We start from the raw sequence: 9875 nt of genomic DNA, 5'->3' as shown, positions 1-9875 counted from the left end.
AGGCAGAAATAAAAAAATGTAAGAGAAAGCTGTAAGAAGTATATACAATGGAATGTTACTTACTGTTTATATTAATAGAGTTAAAAATAAAACATATTATTTACTCTTATTTAGTTCTGATTATTATTAGTTAAAGCATGACAGATTATTTACAAACAAGCATAAGCAGTATAATCAAGAAAGTATAATTAGAAATAGCATTTGAAGAACTTATAAACTTTTACAAGAAATAAATATATTATTCTATTAATGATATTTTCATTACTGTTCTCTCCCTGCCCTCCCCCACCCTTTACCCACTACATAATCTAAATAGAATGTCATTGTTTAAACAAAGAAAATAATAAAAGAAGAAGGAAAAAAAAGGTAAAGATAAAAAATGTATCAAATTACTAACCTTACTTTTTCAGAAAGAAAACAAATCGAGTCACAGCCTGCCATTAAATCCTCAGGCATTTTGACTGGTTATGAAACAAAACATTTCTTTGCACATAGAGAATAACTTTGATTAAATCTTTTCCAAAATATTTGTGGCTTTCTGGAAATGCAGGAACTATATTCAAAAGATTAATAATGAACTAAAATGATGAGAGAGAAAAAACATATAACAAATCATTTGTTTTTAGTCTCTTCTTCTTCTCTGAAGTCTTCCAGGAAGCTTCAGTTGCCAATCTCTTTAATGAAGAACTAGCCCATTCCATTTCTTCTATTTTATCCAAAATACTTTTTCTTTGACAAACAGTAAAGCAGAGTCTAAATCATCGAAGACCTTAGGACCATCAGGAAGGAAGATTTTAAGCTTGGCAGGAAACAGAAGGTATGTTTTAAACTGTGCTTTTTAAGCTCCCTTATTAGTGGCAGAAAAACTTTTCTTTTAGCAATTACCATGGAAGAATAGTCATTGTCAAAACGCACAGTTGTCTCATTAAACTTAACAGGAGCTTTAGCCCAAGCAGATTTAAGAACCATCTCTTTATCAAAGATGATAGAAATCTAACTATAACTGATCTAGGATAGTTTTTGTTAGAGTTAGTATTAGCTATAGATCTATGTGCTCTTCGATACCAAAAGAGAATGCTTCTGGTAAATCTAAAGTTTTAGGGAGCCATGTTGTTAAAAAGAAGTAATATTGTTACCTTCAATATTTTCTGGCAGTCCAAAAATCCTAATGTTATTGCGCCTAGATCTATTTTCCAGGTCATCCAGCTTTGTTTGTAAATGTGTATTTTGTTTCAGCAGAAACTCAATGTTGATTTCCTGTTCTTGTATTTTATTTTCCATGTCATTCACAACTTCTTCTATGCCTGTCATCTGGATCTTCTGTTGTTGCAGGTCCATATGTAACAAGTCTATTTGTTTTGTAGTTTTTCTATGAAAGTGTCTATTTTAGTATCCATTTTATCCATCTTAGCAGTAAGTTGCTGGACTATAATTATCAGAGACTGAAGTTCTTTCTTGATGCTGGAGTCTTGAGAATTTGTCTTACTGGAACTCATTTCAGACTGATAAACTGACAGGAAAATTTCCAAAGTAATTTCTGACAGGAATATTATTAAGATTTCCTTTCTTTTTTAGATATAGTTCAAGAACTATATAAAACAAAGATATTTAGAAAGAAAATTACTTCAAGAATTATTTTTTTAAGTAATTAATTCCTGTCAATGTAATGAAATTGGTGGAGCTGAAGAAATCTGCTGCTATCCTGTGTTCATCCTTGGCCACGCCCCCGCACAATGACTTTCTTGAAGTAAGCAAGAAACTTTAGAGCCTGTATTAACCATTACAAGCTTCTTGCTTAAATGAGGGAATGTCTGCTGCTACTTCAGCAGAAGAATCCTGCTGGATATGTAAACTCTTCTTATCTTAACTGCTACTTCAGAAAAGAATAGTCTCTTGATGTCTGCTAATAAGAAACATGAGACATAGAACCTGAAGAAGTTTGGAAAGGTCCGAGGACGTAGTGATTGACTTCAAACAGGGACAGATGTTTGAGCTCAGTGGGGCTCTACTAGTTATCCTGCCCAGGCCTGTATCCTCTGGGCCATAAAGAGTGTGATTCACACCTTCTTTATTCAAGAGTTTTTTGCTACTGCTACTTCTGTTCTGGCACAAGCCTGTTTCATTTGTAAAGAAACTGCTTTTGCAATGACTGATTCTGTATGATATCTGTCTTCCAAACTAATAATGATATTGGTTCATGCAGCTTTGGACTTGGGTTCAGTATTTCATAATTAGAAAGGGTTCTTCCGAGCTGGATATCATCCACCTGTTATCCACAGTGGAATGTATAAGAGTGTTTATTTGGTTTAGCCTTATAACTCTTTGGCCCCTGTTACCTTGTTGAGGCACAGCTGCTGACTATTTTGTTGGTGTCTTCCCAAGGTCAGAAATAAGTCCATGGTACGTCTGATGACAATGTCACTGTTATGTATTGGAAAAAGGTGACCAACTGCTGGGCATCTGAGGCACACATGCCAGTGCATTATGTACAAGGGGGTTCCAGTTAATATTTTAACTTCTAAAATTTGTTTAAACATACTTTTTGATGCTTTGTGGATAAATCCAAGCAGTGATGTGAATCCTAATCATAATGCCAGACAGATTTTAGTGAGTGCTGGAGTAACACTAGCATTTGTATAATAAATGTGTTGCATTTTCTGCTGAAGTATCTCTCAAAAAATTCTTGGGGATCCAAGACTGTCCAGGCCTTAATCTTGGGAGAATATTTTTTTTTTTTTAGCACAGATTAAATATTATTGTTCTCTTCTGCCTTTAATCATAAGGGGTAGTCACTTATCAAATTCACCTGTTGCTGTGCCAAAGAACATACTTAGGCAAATCGAAGAACTTGCACATGGTATTTCAGATGTCCTCATTTAGACATTGTTAATAAATTTGATCAAACTGCAGATAATGTTGGCAAGTGCAAGATAAATTGAAGATGTGGTACTTACACTAGGGCTGTTATTTCAGGATGTATATGCAGAAGACACTGTTGGCTGCACTGCCAAGCCAGCCTATAACATTTTCAAGGGGTGGCTGCTTAATGCCCTTGTGATGACCACTACTGCTGCCAGTAATCAAGGAGCCTGAATCCTCACCACTGACACCGGAGAGAGGAACGTGCACTTGGAATACAAATGGATGCACTCAATATTTCCAGATGCAGACCTCTTTGCATCAAGTACAGTTTCCCTTAAGAGCACACACGGAACACACTCAGCCCGGGGTCTGGATGTCTCTACATCTGTCTCCCTCCAAATCCCTAGTAAGACTTCCCACTACAACTGTAGGATTAGGTCCTCAGCCCAGTGTTCAGGCCAAGACCTCCAGCACTCTCTCTGTAAACCCAGTGCTTTGTGTCCCTGCCCCCAAGTAGCTGACACACACAGTCTGAGAGATTTGATTTTTCACACACACACACACACACACACACACACACACACACACACACACACACACACACACAAGGCTGGCACAGATGTACCTGCTGTGCCCCCTTCTGCCCAGAGTATAAGGTAGTTATCACTGCCACCAGTCAGTTCCTATAAGGCTCTTAAAAGGGTATCCAATTATACTGTGTAATACTATTGTTAATACAAGTGGTAGTAGTTCACCAAGATGGCTAGGCCTTCTGGAGTGCCCCACACAGTATCACCAAGTATAATACTCTCAAAGGATTGATGCTCTCTACAAGAACTAGCCAGAATAAAAGTATTTTTAATCATGAATAATAAAAGTACATGAAAATAGTGTGTGTGTGTGTGTATATATATATATATATATATATATATATATATTCACAGTAAATCACAGAAAATATTGAAAACATTGATGGACAGACTCATATAAAATAAAGAAAAACAATCTCCTAAACTAAGCTTCACTGTATTCCTCACTGAATCTAACAGAATTTACTGTTCCCTAATAACTTACTTGGGCAAGGCGAGATGAAATACGTAAGCAGTCTTTCTAGTCAGGCTCCCAAACAGAATACTCTATATTCTGAGATCACTCCCTGTAAAATATAATATCCAAGATGACTTGCAGAATTACCTCATCTGGTCACCTGACTCGAGGTTCCCACAATATCTCCTTTTGAAGTTTGAGACAGGAATTTAGCATACTGCTACAGTACACGTTTAGAGCTTTTATGGCAATGCCTAGGAGCCAGAAAAATTTACAACACTCCACCCATCTTTACAAAAGCTAACAGATAATGGCTGCCCCCAGACCTACTGTCTCAGGGCCTGCTCAGCACTGGGGGTGCCATTCAGTGATTTAACAGTTCATTTCCATTTCCCTTATTGTTCTTAATATAAGCCAGCTGGTTAACCATTGCTGTGCTAGTGTTCCCTATTAAAGCATGTACATTTAATTCAGATACCATAATACATGTACATTTCTATTCATGTCAGCAGGCTGCACTGTTGATGCACTTTAACACAATTAACACAAGCAGAGTTCACAAATACATTTTCAGCACAAGCATTGTACAAATCAGCTTGATGCACAAATGACATATGATTATTTACAAAATTCCAGCTAGCTGTGCTGGCACAAGTTATACATCCACTGCCGTACTTCTCCCTGACATGGCTGGCAATACCTCCTACAGTCACAGCCCTGCAGACAGGACAACCTCTTTGCAGCACATTCCCTTAAGATATGTCAAAAGCTAGAGAAAAAATATCACAGGCAGCTCTTCTGTCCACCACTTCCAGGATAATTGAAAAACTATCCCTCAATTCTTAGCTGCTTTATCTAATCCAAAACAGACGTAGGACTACAGATTATGTTGGTAGTTTTAGAAGACATTGCAGTCTTGTAGGGAGAAGAAGAAGCCTATCCCATCAGCCACAGTGGCTTCCAGGAACAAACCTCTCTTATTTACTACTCAACCCCAGACATCCTGTGAAGGAGTCTTACTTTTCAGTAAATTTTGGAGGGCTGGTAAGAGTTGACAGAGGTAGTGGTTGTGGTTCAGCATTAGAATACCATTTCTTTCTCAGATGTCAGAGTATGGGTTTTTGCAGAACTTGCCAACCCCCCCAAAAGGCTGGAGGAGATTATAGCAGACAAGCAGACATTACTCATGTTAATAAACATTGGGGGAGAAATAATAGCAGGTAGAGCATACACAATAAAACTGCCCCATGCAATACAGCAGCCTATGTCCCTACCACTAAGTGGAACAAATTAAGTAATGAACCAGACCTTTAAGCTTTAATTCAGCAGGCAGAGGAACCAGAAAACAGGAAAACAATTGGTGGTCATAGTCAAGAAACTTTCAGTACTTTAAATAAGTAGATTTTACTTTTTTCAGATGTAAAGATGCTACTGCTTCAAATTTGAGACACACTTATAAACTGTACATTAATAATAGAATATTAAAACATGAATGTTTGCTTCTGATCATCTTTACATTGCATTTTTTTTTCAGAAGCCATCCATCAATGGATTACCGCCCACACCAAAAGTACTGGTGAGTCTCATTTTGTACATGCATTTTTATTTATTCAGTCCTTTGGTTTTCCATGCAATGCTGATTGGAAACAGGGCAGTGGTGTCTTATGAAATTAAAGATTTTAGGTGTAGTCATTGTATTTCTTTTACTGTTCTCATACCTCCATAAACACACCCCAGTTTCAACCTGTTCATTTTTTTAGCAGCCAGCATTTCTTCTACTCTTCTCGGGTTCGTTTACTTAGATTGCATGTTAAAACAAATCTCTGGAAGTTGATAAGGGTGTTGCCAGTTGTTTATTTTACAAAGATGATCTCAATAAATTACTTGACTTAGTAGCAACATTCAGAGCTTGATGCCAGCTCTGTGATGTAGAGGCTGAAACCGTGATTCTGGTCCAGGCATGCTGAGTTTGTGTACTAGCTTGGGCTCATGACAGAGCTAGCAGAGAGGATGATATCCTGAGAAGGAGGGGAAGGGTTTATTGCATGCAATCACAAGCCTTCAGAGGAAAGGGACATTGCCTTGCAGTCTGGCAGCAGCCATGTGGTGCACAAAACCAATGTATGGTGGTAGCCTTCTTTGAACAAGTGCACCGGATCAAGTATTTGCATATGGGAAGATGTAGTGGCTCTTGTGTTGATGCTGGTCCCACTTTCCACCACCCAGTTGAGAAGATAGGGCACATGGAAACATCCTCTTAGCTGATATAATGTTGTCTTTTCTGTCTGATTCAAAGAATAGGTTATGTGACACAGTTGTAGCATTAAGTTCTTGTGGCTTTGTTGTGATTTTTCGATATTGTTCCTTTATACCTGGAGAGAGAGAGAGAGAGAGAGTTGTACTCACTTTCTAACAATTCAGATTGTCCAGCATAGCCTCTTGCTTTACAAAATGCAGTGCTACAGGCACAGGATTCCCCTGCAAGACCAGCACGACTACTGTGTTTAGTGTCTGGGCAGACCGTATTAGTGTTGAGTGCGAGTCCTGCACCTCCTTCGGGGGCAGGGCTCTAGTGGATCGCTGAAATAAATTAGTATTAAAGGATCTTCTCCCTTCACAGGTGGGATAATCAACCCCTCTTACTTCAAATTCATCCTCTCCTTCACCTAACAAATTGGATAACCTAAGTAAAAGACAGAGAGAGGGAGAGGGAAAAGAGCAAGGAGAAAGAGCAGCAAAACGATCATCCCAGGAATAGGTCTTCAGATCCGACTTCCCAGTCAGGGTGGGCACATTAGAAATGGGAAAGGATACAAACTCCTACTCCTGAATGCCAGTTATCCACGATGTTGTCAAGTCCTATACTCCATTCGCCTGTCCTCCAGGATAGACGTCAGTCCAGTAGCCACCTACTTTGGTGTCTTCCTACAGGAAATTTTGTTGAACTGAGCTTCAGATGGGGTCCTCACAACAATATCTCCACTGGGGGTCTCTGGATCTTTCCCAGTCTGTCCCATGTTTGGTTTCTTCTTCCCTAGTCTAATCTTCGGTCCAGGATTCCACAGTAGCAAGTAATTTCAGTCAGAGAATCTCATCTGCACCAACAGCATCTCACTCTTCGACTCTGGTCCTTTTCCTTAACCTTTCAACTCAAGCACCATCAGATTCTAAAGGGTCTCAGAGCTGAGGGGTTGGGGCCGAGGTTCAAGGATTGAGTTCAATGCTGAGATTTTCCAAGTCAATGCTGCCCTTCGGTTCTTCAGCCTTAAATTCAGAACCGAGTCGATTCGGGACTGGAGATGTTTCTTCCCTAGAGTATTTGTGTTCTGGAAAATCATCTTTGGTTCCACTTTCAACTTCGGCATTCAAAGCCTTTGAAAGGGTTCTCTCCAGGTCTAGACAGGAGGTTCTTCACACTTAGTTGGCTGTGTCCTGGCTCCTTCTGGATTCTGCAACGTCATTGGAACATCCTATTTATTAGGGACAGACAACCTCAGTTTGCCTTGAGGATCCGCACTTAAGTCCCCATTTGGATTCTGACACTTCTCCAAAGCACCCTTCCCCCACAGGAAAGTCACAGGAAACTTGCATGCAAAAGGAGGCATGTTGACTCCTCCCAGGAAGACTTCTTCTTGAGAAAAATCCTGGAAATCTTGGAATTCATGCAGCTGGGGAGGGTCGTCATCTGAAGCCTCCTCTCAAGAGGAGTCAGCATTACTTGAGGCTTGCTTTTGGGCTGGTTCATCTACTGCTGCGGTGGCCCTGTCCACTGACAAGTTTATTGATTTTATCACACAGCGGGATTAGAAGGAGTCTCGCGTGGTGGAATTGGTTCTCTAGAAACTGGATGAAGTACTCATTTTTCCCCAAAACAGATCATGCTTGAGCAAGGGTCCTTCAATTGGCACTGTGGTGGTAGCAGTAGCTACAAAGAAGGAACATTCCAAAGAGAAAACCTGTGTTAATCCTCCTAACAGGGAGTCCAGGCTGTTAGGTTTGGAATGTGGACATATGATTCAGCGGCATTTACTCTTCTCATCGTGAACTACTTGACAAACATGCCTTGTTTTCAGAGGTTTTTGACTAAAGGATTTTCCAAACTGTCGGGTAATTTGCCTGTGAACATCCAGAAAATGGAGAAGTAAAAGCTTTCTGCCCTACAAAACTGTTCAATGTGAACATGCGCTCACTTTCCAGTACAGCGGATGCCACTGTGAGAGCATTTAGCACCTGCATTATTATTAATTAGCTTGCTTGGATGTGTTTCTTTGACTTTGCCAAAAGTTTTAAGACATCCTTCATCAGTACTCCCTTTGATGGGTCTAAACGTTTTGGACCCAAGGTAAAAGACGTTTACCAGAAGTGAGCATGAGGGCAAGACTCCGTCTGCAGTAGGCATACATTTTTCCATTCTCAAAGGACATTTTCCTAGAACCAGAAGGGTGGAAAGAAGCTCTGGTTTTGTAAGTCTCAGAATTTTGCCCATGATACTTATCACTACAGAGCGCCCTGAGGCAGAAGGGGGGAACAGCTTTAATGGATGTTGCCCTAGTGGGCAGAGGCTGTCCGCAGAACGTTTCAAGGTCCCTTTTCCAAGAAAACCCCCTCAGGACTCCTGAACAATTTCCTGACTGCTGCACTCTGGAAGCATTTGGGAGGAAGGGGCACTTATCTCACCCTCATGCCTGGCTGGCAATCACTCAAGATTCTTGGGGACAGAAGATAATAGCAACCACAAGCTACATTATTCCCTTTTCTCCTAACCAACAGAAAGAAAATCCGCAATGTTCTACCGACTCAGGGGGATTTAGCAGCAGCAAAAGTATCAAAGCTGATACAAAAGAGATTCATCCAGGATGTCCCATTAGACCAGCAAGGATCTTAAGTCTATTCAAGATTCTTTTTGGTTCTGGACCTCAGCCACCTGAACAAATTTGTGAGACAGACAGAATTCCAGCTGGTTACCGTATAGTCCATTTTGCCTGTTCTAAGGAAGGGTGACTGGATGTGCTCAACAGACCTTCAGGATGCTTACTATCTTGTAAAGATAGAGACATGATCCAAGGAGTTTCTCCACTTTTGACTGGGAGCCGGGCATTTCCAATTCAGATCACTGCTCTTTAGTCTCATCACAGTCCCCAAGATGTTCACAAAGTGCCTGGCAGTTGTGACAGCTTACCTAAGACTACATTTGTTCAGGGTGTTCCCATGTCTGGACTACTGGCTTCCTTCTGCTCCCAAGAGAACTCTGCTTATCCAGTGAAGGGACTTCTTGCTCCAGATGTTCTTCGTGTTTCACTGTTGCAGTCATTACATTTGGGTTATCTGCTTGCAGTAGCCCTCAGTCGGCCTGATTAACAAAGACTTGAGTCCTGCGTCGGTTGCTGTCCCTTCTGGGTGGCATTGTGTAAATTGTATTGCCTGTGTTGGTGTCAGCTGACTTTCTCACAAGTTTATTGTGATGTGTAATGGTTGGAGAAAGTACAGTTGTGTACACTTACCATACATGTAGATGTTCGAGTGTATTCACTGTTGCAGTCATTATATTTGGGTTATCTGCTTGCAGTAGCCCTCAGTCAGCCTTATTAACAAAGTCTTGGGTCCTGCATCGGTTGCTGTCCCTTCTTCCATGACATCAGGTTGTCAGGGGTATAAAGCATGCAGCCGACAACATTATATCAGTTTTTCTTGCCCCAGATGTCAGGTGCCCCCCTAATGGGAAGCAATTAAATCTATAAATACAAGGATATACCTCCAACAAAAAAGCAAATACATCAAAAAGCTTTCTGAACATAGTAAGTGAGAGTAGAGGTATAGCCAATAGAAGAAAGGGGGCTGGAGGGAGGGTAACCAGGACTGCAACAATGAATACACTCGAACATCTACATTTATGGTAAGTGTACACAACTGTACTATGTTCTTCGTGTTTCACTGTTGCAGTCATTACATTTGAGTAGATTCTCAAA

General features: G+C 40.4%; 1 protein-coding gene across 3 annotated transcripts in view; it reads left to right on the top strand.

The window, feature by feature from the left end:
* The window catches only part of MAP4K5 (mitogen-activated protein kinase kinase kinase kinase 5), a 2873315-nt gene that overhangs the window by 1946515 nt on the left and 916925 nt on the right, over positions 1 to 9875 (top strand). For all 3 annotated transcript variants that reach the window (XM_044074300.1, XM_044074299.1, XM_044074298.1), the window contains one exon: positions 5444 to 5485. In XM_044074300.1, coding sequence (XP_043930235.1) covers positions 5444 to 5485 — 42 coding nt within the window. The remainder of the gene's footprint in view (positions 1 to 5443; positions 5486 to 9875) is intronic.

This window comes from Protopterus annectens, chromosome 6.part0 (genome assembly GCF_019279795.1).
Source record: "Protopterus annectens isolate FY-2018-M chromosome 6.part0, PAN1.0, whole genome shotgun sequence".
Classification (NCBI taxonomy): Eukaryota; Metazoa; Chordata; order Ceratodontiformes; family Protopteridae; genus Protopterus; species Protopterus annectens.
The sequence above is the reverse complement of the archived record's forward strand: the minus strand, read 5'-3'. Positions and strand labels throughout refer to the sequence as shown.